Source organism: Pteropus medius, unplaced genomic scaffold, assembly GCF_902729225.1.
Source record: "Pteropus medius unplaced genomic scaffold, Ma_sr-lr_union100, whole genome shotgun sequence".
Taxonomy (NCBI): domain Eukaryota; kingdom Metazoa; phylum Chordata; class Mammalia; order Chiroptera; family Pteropodidae; genus Pteropus; species Pteropus medius.
The window spans coordinates 25560943-25578910 of NW_024346667.1; the positions used below are offsets into that span (position 1 = coordinate 25560943).

Here is a 17968-nt window from a genome sequence, read left to right on the forward strand (position 1 = left end):
CTTCCGGTCGGCTCCGCCCAAGCTTCTTCGGCCCCACGTGTGTTTGGGCAGGAGTTCCACGGTGAGCTGCTGGTTCTGCTGGTGGTGAGGTTGCCGGGCTCTGGAGTGCAGAAGCTCCCCCCGGGGCTGCGGGGACGTCACCATGGTGGGGCCCGCTCCCCTGAACCCGCTTGTCTCCCTGGAAGGCTCCCATCCGTCTGGGGAGGCGGGAGAGGGAGGTCTTGGGAAGCTGGGAGAGAGGAGGATGCGAAGTGATTATACTGGGCTGCACACAGGGGTTGGGGGGCTAGGCAGCTCGAAGGAGGGGCCCGGGCCCAGCGTCCGGACCATCAGGTTCAGATTCTTAGTTCTGAAGTGCTCACAGGGCGCCCTGCCACTTTTCGTTTCGTGCCTAAACTTCCCGGCCTCTGGTTCCGCTCCGGGGAAAAATCCGCACCTTTACATTTTTCGCTACTCACCAGTGTAGGGGGTTGCAAGGAGTCGGCAAAACTCGTGGAAGCGCTTCTTCCATACACCTGTGCCTCGCTTCTACCGGTATAAACAGGGTGGGTTCAGTCGCCTCTTTGTTGGCGTCCATTCACCACCCTCTAGTGACCCACTCCCGCCCCAAATCTTGCCTTCACGTCTCCTATTCCCATAAGGGCACTGAAACTGTATTGTTATTTTTATTAAAAATTGAGCAGACGTGAAAGAGTGTTTATATAACACTTAAGAGTAAAGATTAGCAGTACAAGTACTCTCGTTAATCCATTATCCATTTAAAGAAATAAGACAACATAGCTTTTGAAAGCCTCTGTTCGCCTTCTTGATCCTATAACCTTCAGGAGCCCCTCAAAGGGAAACAATATCTAAATTCTGTATTTATAATTCCCTTGCTTTTCTTTATAGTTACCACTTACATTTGTATTTCAAAACTATTTGTGGTTTCTTCTTGCTTTTTTCACATATTATGTTCTTGAGACTAATTCTTGAATAGTTTCATGTTTTATTAATATTCATTTTCAACTAGTTTTTAGTAAAAACAACATGAAGGTTGTAACCTGGTAAAAGTTATGATATTCTGGCCTCAACTTTTTTTTTCTTTTTCTTTTTTATTTGGCTGTCATTTTTATCTTTCATGTCTTATCTGTAGTCTTTGCTTTAGATTATATTCACGTTTGTGTAAATCCATTCTTTAACTTATCACTACACTTGTGCTATATCCAACCCTTTATAATTTTCTTTCATAGCTTTTCCTTTTCAGAGTGGAACATTAAAACATTAATAATGTGATTGTGTGAGTGATTCGGGGCTTTGTTGATATTTGGTTGTAGTTGTCCCTGACTATCAGAACTTCACTTTGTCAGGCTATAGTAGTAGCATATTGCCCTATCGTAAGAGTCAAAAGAATGACTTATAAATCTGTTCTACTTGGCACATTTCCTGCCCTGTCATTTTTTCTGGTATGTCTTCATGACTGCTGCATCCTCTCTTGAATTTAAACTCAGCTCAGTACTGGAGGTTTTCTATCTAGACTTCTATCAGTTACTCTAAACTTATTTCAGTAGAGCTCAGAATGTGGGCTATGGTAACCCAGTAGACTGAGTCTGGCACCTGTCTTTGCTAAGTTATGTCAGTTGCCCTATCAAATTGGGATATCCATAGTGCCTACCTCAGATAATTGTGAAAATTAAATATAAACCAATTATCTTGATCTCATATTTAGTAAATATTAGTTGTAATTAACTTTAGTAATAGTAGTAAATAGTAACGGTACAACTAGTAGTTGTCCACCTTTGTTTCTTTGTTCATTTATTTTCCCTTACTGTGAATGTTTCCTGGAGCTTCAAAAGTTCATACCTTTTCCTTATATCAAAACTTAACTAACATGAATCTTTATTTTATTTTATTCTTTATATATATATATATTTTTATTCATTTGATGTAATCTACATAACTTCCAACATGAATCTTTTCAAACTAATCCATCCCACCCAACACTTTTTCTGCATTTAAAAAAGTTTTAGTGCTTTTAAGTTTGGTGCTGGTCTCCCTCTTTTTTTAAAAAAATATAAGCCCATTATAGAGTATAAGTGTGCTTATCTACCTAGCTAGATTATAAACCATTAAAAAGTGTACCATCATCCTCCCTTGATTATTGTGGGCATTAACTATAACTGACTACCTACATATTCCTTAATGACAAGAATTGTGTGTTGTTGGGTTCACACCTATAAATGTAAGCTATAACAACAAATCAGCCTAATACTAATACATCTTATTTTTTCCTTCAGCTGTATTGAGATATAATTGACATATAACATTGTGTAAGTATAATATGTATAACATATTTTGTTATACATATATGATTTTTGCCACAATAAGCTTAGTTAATAATCCCTTATTTAGCATTGTTCCATTGTTTTTCCTGTTGTGAGAACTTTTAAGATTTACTCTCTTAGCAACTTTCAAGTATACAATACAGTATTGCTAACTATAGTCACAACGGTGTACATTAGATCCCCAGAACTTATTCATCTCATAACTGGAAGTTTGTACCCATTGATCACTGTCACTCATTTGCTTGCCCCACCACTCACCCCTGACAACTACCAATCTACTTCCTATTTTTTTTGGTTATTTTTTATTTTAACAGGAATATATGAAGCATATCACCCCTGACATAACTCTCTGTTGCTTTTTTTTTGAGTAAACTGTGTGTTTTCGTCTATTACTCTAAATTCTGAATTTAAAGAATAGTTTAGAATCAGTTTTCTGAAGTAATCACTAAGATTGTAGGAAAGATACTTTCAATGAAGGATTTCCAACTGGAATATTGCTGTGCTGCTAGAAACTTTTTAAAGGTAGCATAGTTATTCAAAACAGTCTATGAAAAGAAATTATATTTTTTCTATATCTTTGAAAGTTAACTTTGTTGCTTTTAAAACATAAAATGTTAATCTTCCATAGAAAATACACCTTAAGCCCTCTTCCCCAGTTTTGTTATATGTTTATATTCTGTACTGTTCATGAATTGTCAGATACTCTTACAAAATAAATTTGGAGAACCCTCCCCCCCCACTAATGGAAATTAATTGCTTTTTTAGTTAAGAGATATTTAGTTTAATAGAGTCTTTAATAGATTAATATTTTATTGATAGGGTTTTACTTCAGTTTTCTCCTGTTGAAGCATTTTGTTTTTTATTGTGAGATGTTGAAAAATATGAAAATATTTTGAAATTTAATGTTTTATTGTACATATTTCTGTGTCTTATTATATATACATACCCTACCTTGAGGCAACCTTTTCATGAATAAGTTATTATAAGGAATCATAAACTACAGTTGAGTCAGAATACAAGTTCAGTTTCTTTGTACCTTCTCTGTACTCAGTCTCAGAGGTTCTTAGTGATCTTCTAAAGCTATGAGGACATTTTCATACTCCAAGGGTATCAAACTATTTCTTGTTCTAAAGAAAGTTTTTAAATTTTTAAAGGAAAATTTTCTATAGACTTGAACATACTTCTGAAATAGTGTTACATGGCTCTGTAACTTTAGTTGTTAAATTGTTAAATTTTGGCTTCGGAGAGTGTTTTTTTCTTGAGATTTTTGTGACTTGTTTCATTTTATTTGTTAGGCTACGAAACAAAGATATCTTTTAAAGAGCACGTCTTTGGTTTTTTATTGGGGGGAAGGGGTCTTGCATTAGTTTTCCCTGTCTGTGTAACAAGTTATCCCCAAATTTGGTGGCTTCCAACAGGAGTATTCATTATCTCAGAGTTTCTGTGGGTCAGGCTTACCAGGTTTCTGCCTCTAGGTTTCTCACAAGATTGTAATCAAGGTAGAGCTGTGGTTTAATCCCAAGACACAACTTGGGAGGATCTACTTCCCAGCTCACTCACCTGGTTCTTGGTACATTCATCTCATGGACTATTGGACTGCAGACCTCAGTTCTTCACTGGCTATTGGCTGGAGGCCTCCCTCAGTTATCTGTCACATAGGCTTCTCCATAGAGCAGCTCACTACCTAACAGTTGGTTTCCATGTGAGCAAGCCAAATGAGAGAGCAAAAGAGAGAGTAGGCCAGATAGAAGCCAGTCCTTCCAAAACCTAAACTCGGGGTTGAAATCTCATCACTTGTCAAATGCTGTTTCTTAAAAATGCGTCACTAGGTCCACACTCAAGGGTGGAGGATTACACACGGGTGTGAATATCAGGAGGTGGGATTCATTGGAGGCCATCTTAGGGGCAACCTACCATGAATTCTGAAAATTTTTACTTGATTCATGCTTGCTAGGTAAACTTTATGCATAAAAAATCCTTATCATACCTTCCCTCACCCCCACCTCTACATGTGCAGAGAGATACATGAAAGAATGCACATACTTTTTTATGATGGTTTTACTCTTTATTCCCTTATAACTGGAACCAACTTCCAATACCATTCCGGGTTTCAGATTTGGAGCTATCTTCAGGTTTATCAAGAAGTGAGCAATCAATATTTGTCGAATATTTTAGTAAATATTTGTTGAAGGAATGAATGAATGTATAAATGAGAAATTGGTGGTCATTTTAATTCTACCTGGAGAGTTTTACAGAAGAAATGACTTTGACTTGTCCTATCAAAGGACAAATAAGGAAACAGATTTTTCAGGCAGAGGTAATAAGTACAGTCTCAAGATGTTATAAAACAGCAAGATGTGTCCTGGAAATGGCAAGAAGTCCAATACGAATGAGATGCTGGCATTTTTAAGAAAGAGAAAGGGTGCTGGGGACATGGGTTGGTTAGGTTGTTTTCCAGGTTAAGGACTTGGGACCTAACTGAGCTAGTAGAGTTAGTGCTGTAGAAAAATAATCTCTGTGACTTACATGAAAAAAGGGCTAGTGAGAACCTAAAGACCACCGTAGTCATGAAAGATGAGGCTGAATTAAGGCAGTAACAATATTTTGAAGAGATTCTAGAAACACTTGGCCTGTGGAGCATTAAGAATGTTAGAGACAGCTGTCCCCTAATAGACTTTCCTTTTCCTGTATAATAATTTATTTTTTTCTGAGACTAAATATTGTATTTACAACTCTCCTTTATATAACCCTCCGATTAAATTTTGGTCAGTGGGATGCAAGCAGAAGAATCTGCAACTTCCCAAATATTGCTCTTAAAGGAAAGTGGTATACTTTTTGATTTTCTTTTCTGTTTCTCACTGGCTGGAGTTTAGAGCTGGTATTGGGCCATCTTGGACTATATAGACATGCAGGAGATTGCATAGCCTGAGGATGGCAGATAACAAGATGAAAGGAGCCTGGATCTCTGAGGGCTTTGTGGAGCAGAGCCTCCAGCTTCTACTTTTTTACATGAGAGAACTAAATTTTATCTGGGTTAAGCCATTATTATTTTGGGTTTCAATTATAGGAAGGCAAACCTAATTCCAAAATAACAGGTGTGATAAGATACAGAATTATGTAGGAATAAAGAATTACTGAAATGTCTAGTTTAGAGGACTGATTAAATCGTGACCTAATTAACTGGCATAAGACTTGAATGGGAAAATAATTTGTTTCCTTTGGATATGCTAATTTGGAGAGGGACTCCATTATTTTCTCCGTTCCTATTTTCCTATGAGCCCAGCTTTGACTTCGTTTGGTTCACTGCCCACTCTGTAATATGTGTAACTTCTACAGTCGAGCTGCCATTAACATGCTATGTTTTCTTCTGCCTCCCCCTCTTAACTTTCTTAACTATAACAAATTTCCAACTTTGTGTCCTCTCACTATCTGCATTCTCTGTGTCCACATTGAAGGTGGAGCCGTTGAAGAGCTGTGTTTATTGACCCTTTCTGTTTATTTTCTTACCTTATGTGGAGAGTAGTTCTGAATATATTTTTTCTGTTATTACCATGGAAACAAAGACTTTGAATTATTTAAAAGGTCTGGCTTATCTCCTGACTCCTACTATATAGCGTTTCTGGCTCAGTTTTTCTGTTATATTGCTGTTTTTAAAATTTATTTCCGAAGAAAAATTTTTTTTTGACAGAAATCACTTATGTATCTGACATATATGTCATATATTTTCTTACATTTTAGCCTAAAGCACCAAAGGGAAAAAATGCAGGACGGGAAAAAAAAGTCATCCATCCGTATAGTAGAAAAGCAGCTCAAATTACAAGAGAGACCCACAAACAAGAAAAAAAGGAAAAGTAGGTGTCTTTTTATCATTTGTATTGTGCATTTCTCCCTCATCAATATTCCTCGTCTTCCTTTAATGAATGTGTTAAGTATCTTCTATGCATCGTTCAGCTCTTATAGAGCTTACTTGTAAGAGATACATAAATTTAAATAGGTTATGATGAGTGCAGTGAAGAAAAACTAAAAAGGACTATGGGATGGAGAGTGAGGGAGAAGTTCTATTTTACATTGGGTAGTCATGGAAGTCTTCTCTGAAGAATTTGTATTGTGCATTGGTGAAAAACAGAACTAAAAGATGTGAGGGAGTGAGCTAAGCACATATATATATTGGGCATATAGGTTAAAATACATATTAGACATATAAAAAGAGATATTGAATGAGCAGCTGGATGTGTTTAGTGTTCAGAGGCCTAGGATGGGGATGTAGACACGAATTTGGGAGCCATCAGCATCTACATAAGACTGCAAGCCATGAGACTATGTTAGGTCACCTAATGAGTAAGTGTGGATAAGGGTTAGAAGGGAGCCAAGGATTGAGTCCAGAGGCCCTTCACCATTGAGAGATTAGAAAAAGGAGGATCCAACAAGTGAGACTGAGAAGGAAGAAAAAAACATAGTGTTTCAGAGAGAAGGTGATGATCGACCTATGTCATTTGCTGTTTTTTAATATGAGGACTGAGAATTGATTTAGTAATTTGATTTAGTAATATGGAAATCGTTTAGGAAAGTAGAGATCATTATTTTTTTGAGTTATTTCTTAGTTGCAGCTCTGGAGATTACGTCTTAAAACAATCTAATTGAGGTTAATGTCAAATTAATTTCAATAGTATGCAAAAATTCGCTCCACTATAGTTTCATTCCCATTCCTGCCTTTGTACTATTATTGCCATATAAATTACATCTTTATACATTTTAAGGCCATAAACACAGTTCATAATTATTGTTTTTTTGTCTTAAATGAGAAGAAAGGTGGTACAAACAAATATACATTTATACTATCTTCAGGTATGCTGTTTTGTTGTTGTTGTTTGCTTTGTGTCTTTTTCTGGACTGATTTTGTAAAGTCTGTTTGTTGTGTATGGCCATTGAAATTTCTGCTCAGTTAGTGGTCAGCTAACATCTAGACAAAGATTTTTCTGAATTCCTTTAACTAAGAGTTCTCTCAGCCTTTGTTGAGGGACTCTGTGCATCTGTTGGCCATGTCTTCAACACTCCAGTTGCATTTTACTTAGACTTCGTTTCTTGTTTGCACAGAGCCTCAGGGTTTGGCAGAGGTGAGAGATTAGATGTTTCTCAGATCTTTTCTTGGCATGAACTAGTCCTAAATATGCACATGGCATTCTAGATTCCCGGGAATATGTTGGAACAAGCTTTTCAAAGCCCTCTATGGACCTTTCATTTCCCAGTTTTTCCTTTAAAATTTTTTGGTCAGGCTTTTGTAAGCCTCCAACTGGTAATATTATTCAGGTAACCACGATCTTGGACAATTACTGCTGATTTTTTTCCAGAAACAATGTGGGGATGGGGCTGTTCCTACAGAGAGAGCTCTGAGTCAAATTAAATAAAGACAAAGTAACCCCGAGAATAGAGCTTTTCAGTATGTTGCCTGCCACATCAAATGGTGTCAGTTTTTTGAGCGTCAGCATCACTGATCATGAATCATTTTTTATTTAAATGGGAGCATGGTCACAAATATCATCTTAAAATGCTGCTCATCTCCTGCACTAGAGCACCACTTCCAGGAAGATAGAAATGCTGAGTTGTATTTTTCAAAAGTTGGTTGGTGACAAGATACTCAGACTGTTGGGACAGCTGTAAGCAGGATGATAGAAAAGGTATTGATGGGACTTTAACTTGACTTTAAGGTGCCTGTGGCTTTTAAGAAATGAATAGCAGTTATCAAATACTGCTTTAATTACTGATTGCTGCATAAGAAATTATACCACACATCTTAAACAGCTTGAAATAAACACAGTTTCTCCATCAGTAATCTCAGTTGCTACTTAACTGGGTGCTTCTGGCTCAGAGCCTCTCACGGGGTTACAATCAAGATGATGTTTGGGGCTGCATTCATCTCAGAGGTTTTGCTTCCAAGCTTACTCACGTGGCTGTTGGCACGCTTCAAGTCATTGCTGGCAGTTAGCTGGAGACATAAGTTCCTTGTCATGTGAGCCTCTCTGTAGGGCTACTCATAACTCGACAGCTTGGTTCCTCCAGAGCAAAGGCTCAGAGAGAGCGAGAGGGGGTGACCAAGATAAAAGACCATCTTTGTAACCTAATTTAGGAATGATATCCATCACTGTTGTACTGTTTTATTTGTTAGAAGTGAGTCACTAGGTCCAGCCACACTCAAAGACATGACTATCAAGAAGCAAAGATCAGTGGAGACCATCATAGATACTACCACCTCTTGTTGCTGCCTACCAAAGATGCTTAGTTTTCTAAGGAACATAGGTAACCAGGAAGCTTGTCTCCAGTCTCTCTACTTTTTCACGGAACCCAGGATTCTTTGTCCCACTTCGTAAGGCTCTTTTTTTTTTTTTTTTTTTTTTTTAGGGAGAAAGAGAGGTGGTGGTGTGGGGTGAGGAATGAGGGACATTACCCGTTAGGATGCAGTGCCTTTGGCCAGTGGTAGAGAATACGAATCCGCTAGGTTGATCAGATTGACTTTTACTGATGTCCTCTGACTACTAAAAGATAGTGCAAGAGTGAATAGCAACAGAGTAAGATTTCAAACATGTTCTTCATCCTTAGTATTTGAATGCTCTGATTTAGAACTATATGAGATATGGCTTCTGTTGATGTTAAAAGAAACTAGTATGGTTTGAAGACTAGCACATTTCAAGCAATGCAGAATTTATAGGCAGCAAATGGCTATTCTGTATCATGATTTTAGCTTTATTTTATGATTTTTTAGCATAGCAACATTTCTCAGCATGATATTTGTGTAGACATGTTTTCATTTTTCTTTCAGTTCATAGAACTTGAATTGCTGGGTCATTATAAGAAATTAAGTTTTTAAGAATTGCAGGTCATCTGAAAGGGATGATATTAAGTATTGCCTTTTCCAAAATGATCATACTATTCCAGTGTATAAGTGTTCATTTGCTCTGTATCCTCTGAGACACGTTGTATTATCAGTTTTTTTTTTTTTTAAATTTCAGCCAATCTAGTAGGTGTATCGTAGTATTCAGTGTGGTTTCAATTTGCACACTTGTAATCTTGATGGCTGATGATGTCACATATCTTTCGATATGCTTATTGGTCATTTATATGCCTTTTGTTTGATGAAAAAATTGGTTAAAATCTTTTGTCCTTTTTGATATTAGGTTGTCTGTATATCATTAAGTAGGAAGAACTGTTTGTATATTCTTCATGTAAGTCTTTTTGTTTTTCTTTTTTGTACTGTGAATATTTTCTCCCAAACTTTGGCTAAATTTTTTTTTTTTTTTTTGTAAAAGAGGCTTCATTTTATTCTCCAATTTTCTAATTGTTAAAAGTGGGAGAGTAAACCTGGTCTGCTTTGTTAGGGTGGGGACAGTGGATTTTTTTTACATTTCTGTATCCCTAGTGGGTGGCGTCAAGTGTGGCAAAAACTATCCAGAGATCTCTTCTGAATGAATTAGTTCTAAATAAGTATCAACAAAAGAAGGCATATATTACTTAGACTGTTTTCTAAGAATAAATGCGTTCTTTTTTTTTTATTATTATAATTCTTTTCAACTTTATGAAAAGTAAACATTCCGTTTTGTTCTTGTTGAAGTTTAAAAGTAATGTATTTTGGTTTTGGTGGCAGCACTCAATCTTCTAGAAGGTATTCATTATTCTTTTGTGCTCAGATATTCTGCATGTTACAAAACCCGCCTGAACATTCATAATGCAGTCAAACTTTTGTGTTTTCAAAACTGATTTGTTTTATAGGTGTCCTTTAGTCATTGAAGAGCTAAAAAAATGTTTCTAATAACATTTTGTTCTAGTGATTTCAAAGAGAAGCATGGTGTTCAGTGTTTCTGTATTAATATAATTATTTCATATGTATGAAAGAATGATCTTTGAATTAGGTTCTTTAGGCAGTTTTTCTTTTTGTTGTTTTGACAGATATTTAAAACTTGCTTTGGAAATCTTCTAATACGTTACATACCTTTTCTTCCAAGGTTGAAGAATGAAAAGGCTTTGCGTCTCAACTTTATTGGTAAGTGGCTTTCCTTACTTATTTGATGTTCTGGCTAGAGTAGAGTGAAGTTCTGCCCTACACCTATTTTTCTTTTAACTTACCTGGTGAAATACTATTTTTATCTAGATGAATTTTTCTTTACCAAACTTGATTATAACAAAACAAAATAAAATCAATTATTAAGCTCTTAGAACAGTATTAATAATGTCTAGCTCAGTTTTTCAAAAATTGTTTGGTTTATATTTACCTATCTACATCTATCTATCTATTTATCTATCTATCTATCTATATCTATCTATCTATCTATCTATCTATCTATCTATCTAATCATCTATCATCTATCTGTAGCTGAATTTAATTCTAGCCCCTTAACCATTAGAATTAAGGCTTAAGTAATTTGGAAACAGCAATTCATATGTAATTATGTGGACACATACACAATTTTTGTGGGGGAGGGGACATCAAATTTATCGTTAGTAAATTTTTACAGATAAGCCTGAGATTTCAAAATAGTGCTATTAGGCTTTATTTCTAATTAAAAATATTTGAACTTTTTAAAAATGCTTCATCAAGTAATGGAATAGTATTTCTAAATGGGTTATCAGTATCTGGGTAGAGCCGTTTCTTTATATCTAATACTGAGAAATCTCACTGAAAGTGACCCCAGTGGTTTGATTTACTTTTAACAGTGAGGTCTGTTAGTTCTTTGTGTCTGGCAGATGTTGTATGCTTAATGAATTTACTAATTTTGAAGCCCTGGACAGGTTACTTAACCTTTCTCATGTGTAAATGAGAATAATAATACTACTAATCCTCATAGGATTGTGAAGCTCTTGACACAGTGCCTGCTGCTTATTAAATGTTCAGCTTATTAATGATGAAAAGTACCATTTTCATCATTAATCTAATTAAGTTTTCATTTTATTTGATTTTAGATAAGTTCTATCCTTTACTTTTTAAATACTTAGAACTTCATGTTATATTAAAATATTCTCTTTTTTTAAAATTTTCACATCCTTATTGGTTAAATATACAGAAAAGCAACCCTCTCATTCCTGTCTCTTCTCCAAATTAAAATGTGACAATTTAATTTCTTACAGACTGGTTTAATTAGCTTTGAGCCCACACAAGTCTTTATATTTAGCATTGAAATAAATTTTGATACTGTTTTAAACATATCAATGTTGAAAATTATAATGAATACCTCTGTTTAAATGGTGACTTGTATTTATCTTGGTGCTTGTTGTTGTAGGTGAAAAACTGCAGTGGTTTCGAAATCATCTTGATCCCCAGAAAGCAGGATATTCAAAGAAGGATGCTTGTGAATTAATTGAAAGGTAAACACTGGACATGTTATGAACAGAGTCAGAAAAAGGAATCCTTTTTTCTGGTTCTTAAAGAGACAGAGTTCTCTTCTGGATTTATAGAAGGGCAGATGCCTTTGTTATTGAAAAGACTTTGGATTCATATCCTAGCCTCTTAACTTCAGTAGGTTGTAACTTTTCTGGGCCTCGGAGTGGTGGTTATTAAAGGTTCTTGGGATCTGGAAAAGCTTCTTGGGGAAATAGCATCTAAAATGACACCAGAAGGCTAGAGGTTAGCAGATTGAGGTAAGGTAGTTTGAAGAGCCTCTAGATAGAGCAAATCTAAAAGGCCTACAGGTGAGAGTGACATATATAGTGATCTAGCAAATATCTCATATGACTGAAATAACAGGTTCAAGGAGGGAATCATGACAGGTATGGTAAGTGACAGTCAACTCATTGAAGACATCAGATATCATTTTAAGAATTTGGACTTTATCAAAGGACATTGGGAGCCATGGGAGGTTTTTATAGCAAGCACTTGAGGTGATCATATTTAAACTTTGGAAAGGTCATAGTAGCAAGAATGAGGATAATGGCCGAAAGGGGGCATGGCTCTGGCCAGGAGACTGTTGAGAGGCTGATGCAGTAATTCAGCTAAGAGATGGTGGTTGCCTCTGCTTGTTTAGTAGCAGTGTGATGAAGAGAAATGGATTACAGAGATATGAAGAAGGTAGAAGTCTCAATCTTTAGTAAAAGGGAGAGAGAGGAATCAAGGAGGACACTTACATTCTTCATTTGAGTAACTGGATGAATGATCATACTATTTCCTAAGATATGGAGCCAAAGAAATAGAGTAGGTTTGGCAAGGGATGGATGGGGACAGGGATAAGGACATGTTCAATTTTGATGTGTTAAGCCTCTACAGGATATCCAAATGGAGACGTTCAGAAAGTGGTTGCATATGAAGATCTGGAGTTTAACAGATACTTTAATAACAGGCAGTGATTTGGTTGGTAAAATTTTGAGAATAGTTGAGTTATCCAGGGAAGGGCTGAGGTCTGAGGACTTGAACTCAAAGGAATATAAAAATTCAAAGGACAGGCGAAAGCTAGGATTATGTTTAAATGAACTAATATCAGCCAAATATACAAACTTTGTGACTCGAATTATTTTCTTACTTTTCAGGTATTTAAATCGATTCAGCAGTGAGCTGGAGCAGATTGAGTTACATAACAGCATCAAAGCCAGGCAGGGAAGGCGGCACTGTGCCCGGGAGACAGTCATCAAACAGACATTGGAGCGTGAGCGACAGCAGTATGAAGGATATGGCCTTGGTGTGTTTTCTTTCTTTCTTTCTAAATACAGAGCAATATCAGATTTGTGATTCATTTCAAAGGTTTATTATTCTACTAAGTTTAGTTTGATTTTCTTCCTTTGTTTTTCTTTCTTTTGTGAGTATCTGGACTATTTTTAATTCTTTTTTTTTTCTACATCCCCAAACTTTCGATTGTGACAGTGACATCACATCTTTCTAATGTAAAAGTAAAGTTTTCCTGTCCCCTCTGGCGCATACCTATTTGCTTTATTATAGAGTTATTACTTGCCCATCTCCAACTCCATTTGTTTCTTTAGAAGGTACATGTCCTTCTTGTCTTTATAATTCTTGTAGTACCAAACTATACTTGTTGCAGTTATTCTTGAGAAACTATCGAAATCAAATATTAATTCCTAGCATTGTCACATTTCTTACCTTTCCTAAAGGCAAATATGTTACTAGTTTACCAACACTGAAGAAAAACACTTAATGGGAGAGGGTATTTTAAAGGCATGCAAAGCCCCAAAATAGTTGAGGACCTAAAGGCTATATGGCCTACAAATGATATTTGATTGGCTTATTAATTGTCCTCATAAAAATACGTGATGATTTCATGTGAAAAAAATGTAGATTTCTGGCTTCTCTTAAAAAAAAATCAGTTGGTCTGGCAACATAATTTGCTAGATGTGCTAGACTCACCTTTCAATTAAAGGAAGCACTTTACAGCTTCTCTTTGGCATATCCGAATTGCCAGCATCACTGCTTGCACTTTGGGGCCATTGTTAAGTAAAATAAGGGTGATTTGAACACAAGCACTGCAATACCACAACAGTGGATCTGATACCCAGGACAGTTACTAAGTGGCTAACAGGCAGGTGAGCGGATACTCTGAACAAAGTGATGGTTCACGTCCTGGGCAGGGTGTTGTGAGATTTCATCACGCTACTCAGAAGGGTGTCAATGAATTGTTTATGTCTGGAATTTTCCATTTAATATTTTCGGACTGCAGGTTATCTCAGATAACTGAAACCTCGGAAAGTGAAACTATAGATAAAGGGGGACTACTGTGGTTTTGTTTTGTTTTAGAGATTCTATGCTAGAATTTATTATTTAATATCATTCTTCTTAAATCATCTTCTTAAACTAAGCCCTTTATACTTGCAAAACTTACTTTCATCTGGCATAACAATGCTTTGATATTTTGTTTTGCTTTGGATAGTCTTGCTGTCTGTCAATTATTATTTGTTGTATCTGAGATAATAAATGAAGAAACTAAAATGTTGTAATTTAGAAAACATTGCCTAATGAACATAAATTATTTTCTTTCTCAGAGATTCCAGATATTGTAAATGCTGGTAATCTGAAAACTTTTAGGTGAGTCTGTCATTTTTATTGTTCCGTAAAACTATGTGTAAAATATATGAGACGTAAACTTTCTTCCTTTTTGAGTCTAGACATTACATCTGAAAGAAAATTGTTTTTTTAACCTTTTCTCTTTCATCAAAGTATAATTTTCCTAAATTGTGTTTATTTGAAACACCAAGTATACACTGAAATGATAGCGACGTGCTTTTATTTCAAAATATTTTAAAATACTTTAATATAGTACTTAAAAGAACATCTCACTATTCTTCTCCCATTCTTATTTTATAGAAAGATAAAATAACAGAAACAGATTCGATGGCTCAGAGTCACATTTCCAAACTGTTCACAGCACCCTCTTTTGGAGGAGTTGGTTAATGGGAATTGATACCAGGGGAAGGGCTAAGTCATCCAGAAGCAGAGAGTCCTGTGGTCTCTCTAATAGTACTCTTTTTTGACCAGAGAGACCACTGAATAGAATTTTAGTTTTTCGGTTTTCAGACATGGCTTCTTTGTCTTTAGAAAAATGATTTTTATTAAGCATTTTGGTCTTAACCATGCTAATAGGTTTGAAATGTTATGTTAATTGAAATTAGATAAATTTAAGTCCAATCATATTCTTTGAAATCTTTCAGCTTATTTTATATTTTTATATACTTCGAATTCATAGAAAAATACTTAGTATTTAATATGTATAAAATATGAGCTCTAATAAAATTTATGATATGTAAGAAGTAGTTCACTTTTATAGTTTAGATAACAGAGCTTAAGATTCTTTTTATGCCTTTATTTATTTATTTATTTATAATATTAATTAATTAGATATATGTATGCTCTTTATTTCTAAAACAATGTATGTTCTTCCCCCAAAGAAAGCCAGATATGAGAGAAGAAATTAGCAGAGACTATTAGTAATGCTGGTTGGAGTTCAGGTCTCAAAACAAACTTTACATTGCTCCTAAAGTAAATAAATGAACATAGGATTGTCACAATAAATGCCGAGGTTGAAAAATGAAGTTCTCTAATATAACCATAAAAGTTGTTTGATTATTGAAACTTACCTGTGACTTAGCACTATGTGTGAAAAGAAAACTTTTCTGACTATGCATTTTGGAGATTCACCAGGCATGACATCCTGGTGAGATTCTTGATACCATAGGGCCTGATTGAGAGAAGTGTTTGGGTTAGGAAGGATAGAAGAATGGAACAGAGTCTCCTTGTAATTTCTACCTAATATTTTCCTGTATTGCTTTGGAAGTTTTGAATATGTGGGATTCTCTCTAATGCATTTATATTGTTTCTTTCTAGTGCATTTGAATCCGCTGTAAATTTATAAACTTTGTTCTGCTACTTTCAGAGTTTCGAATATTGATTTTTTCCTGTTTCCCCACCTCACACCCCGTCAACATGCTATACTTTTTCTTTTATCTAGGGAATGGGATTTTGATCTGAAGAAGTTGCCAAACATTAAAATGAGAAAAATATGTGCTAATGATGCAATTCCCAAGAAGTGCAAGAAGAAAACTGTTACAACTGTAGACAAAGAGTTAGGGGAATTGGAACTAAATGATGAATCAAGTGACTCAGATGAGGAAATGACTGCAGTGGCCTAATTGTCCTTAACTTGAGTTGAAAATAAATAGAGAGCTATTTATTCGAAGTTGTACTCGAATCGATTATGATAAATGTCTAGATACAAGAATTTGCTATTTAGCTTATTCTCTTACATGATGAGAATTCCATTTGCAGTTTCAAAAACAGTGTTATGATTGTTATTTAAAAATGAATGTTGCTTTTTATTTACATTAAATTGCTAAAAAAGATATAGTCATTTAAAAGAATGATTTTTAAGATTGATTTAATCTGAATTTCCAGAACAAGAGGTAGCGATATGAATAAAGAGAGAGAATGTTTTCATTTTTTTTCTTCATGTTTCCTTGGGATTATGTAATCTCACATTTTGTGGTTTGGAAAGCAACCTGTTTTCTAAAAGGGTCCTATGGGTACTTCTTGAGCAGTGATGATAGCAAAATTGTCTTTCAGTAATAATATTTTAGTAATCCCCTCTTAAACATTAAACTTGTCTTTCCTCATAAAATAGGGAGAATGTGATATGGAATTCATGTAACTGATGGCTTTTGCATTATTTTTATTTATTATCTTTGAGCCACAGTTAAATGGTAAAAGAAGAAATGAAGTGACTATTCTTGCTATGTTGATCTGTTATCTTTGACAGAAGGGGACACATGATTTCAGGTTAGCTCTGTTTGTATTTTATTTTCTGCTTTCTCATTGTGAAAAGTGATATAGATTTTATCTGTGGGAACAGACCTAATGATTAGAGAACCAATTTTTTTTAATTGTGTTATTTTTTTCTTCTAAGAGGTAAGTTAAATGACATATGATATAATTATTAGTATAAGTGTCATGAAAAACATGGATGTAGTAGAATGTTCTTCAAAGAACTTGTTAAGTGCAAGTATCTTTTAGTCTTTCTAAAAGATGCAATGCAAATGTATCTGAATATTTATAAGAAAAAAATGTTAATGCCATATGAGGTTACCTAGCTATCAATTAAATTTTGTTAACAATTTAAAGCGTTATGGCTTCTTTTTTTGAAAATAAAAAATAAAATTTATTTTCATAATTTCACTTCTTAAAGTTCTTATTTCATTTGCAGTGATGTAAATGATGCTGATTTGCTTTTCGCTTTAGTAATCTGAAAGGATGGTTTCATGGTTATGTAAGAAGTTCTATTTCTTCAGTCATTGGAAGACTTATGTTTTTTTGGTCCTTATATAGTCTCAAAATTGTTATAAAAACTGAGTCTTAAATTACAGTAAAGAGAGTAATAACTATTCTTTTGTCTAATATTTAAAAAGCCATAATGTTAGATGAATGACTTGTGAAAATGGCATATCATCCTCCCCCTCAAACATTTGTTCCCAGTTTTCTCTACGCTCTCAAAGCAAAAAAATATAACAAGCCACAATGCTTAGAACTGGAACAGATAAAAATTTGTTGAATGGATGAATTTACTATTTAGGACCATATTTATTATGTCACTCCCGGCTGGACCAAAGCCACTTAAGAGATGATTTGTCTTTAGAGTACGGCTTTTAAATGATATCCTCAATCATTGTTTATAGAACATGTTCTTTCTGGAGTTGTAATTTGTGATCTCTTATTTAGACCCCTTTTCAGTCAGTAGTGTATCTTTGTGAGATAGCTTCTGCAGTCCATGGCCATGGAACAGGGTTAAAGTAACTCACTTTGTAGGCACTTCTGAATCAACTAGGGGCTGGCAAACTTTTTTCTTGTAAGAACCAGACAGTAAATGTTTTAGGTGTTTCAGGCCAAATGCAGTTTCTGTTGCATAATCGTGTGTATGTGCATGCGTGTGTATGTTTTACCACCCTTTAAAAATGTAAAAATCATTCTTAGTTTCTTGCTATCCACAAATAGACTGCAGGCTGGATTTGGCCTGCTTGCCATAGTTTGCAAACTGCTGGTCTAAATCAGTGAGTTAGACTTCCATGGTCATAGGCTAATGATACATTTCTAAGCTCAGAACACCTAACTGACATCTGTGGTCTTTTCCCCTGATATCCTAGTCACTTCCTTGCCTTACCAACATAAGTTTCTCCTT

At 35.1% G+C, this 17968-nt stretch overlaps 1 protein-coding gene across 1 annotated transcript; it reads left to right on the plus strand.

Moving 5' to 3' along the window:
* Window positions 1–6: 6 nt before the first annotated feature.
* TMA16 (translation machinery associated 16 homolog) lies at window positions 7–16916 on the plus strand. The gene is made up of 7 exons (XM_039876289.1): window positions 7–145; window positions 6060–6172; window positions 10316–10353; window positions 11588–11672; window positions 12828–12976; window positions 14289–14331; window positions 15752–16916. Exons 1-7 carry the CDS (start codon window positions 143–145, stop codon window positions 15930–15932), a joined length of 612 nt encoding a protein of 203 aa, XP_039732223.1. The 5' UTR covers window positions 7–142; the 3' UTR covers window positions 15933–16916.
* Window positions 16917–17968: the final 1052 nt, after the last annotated feature.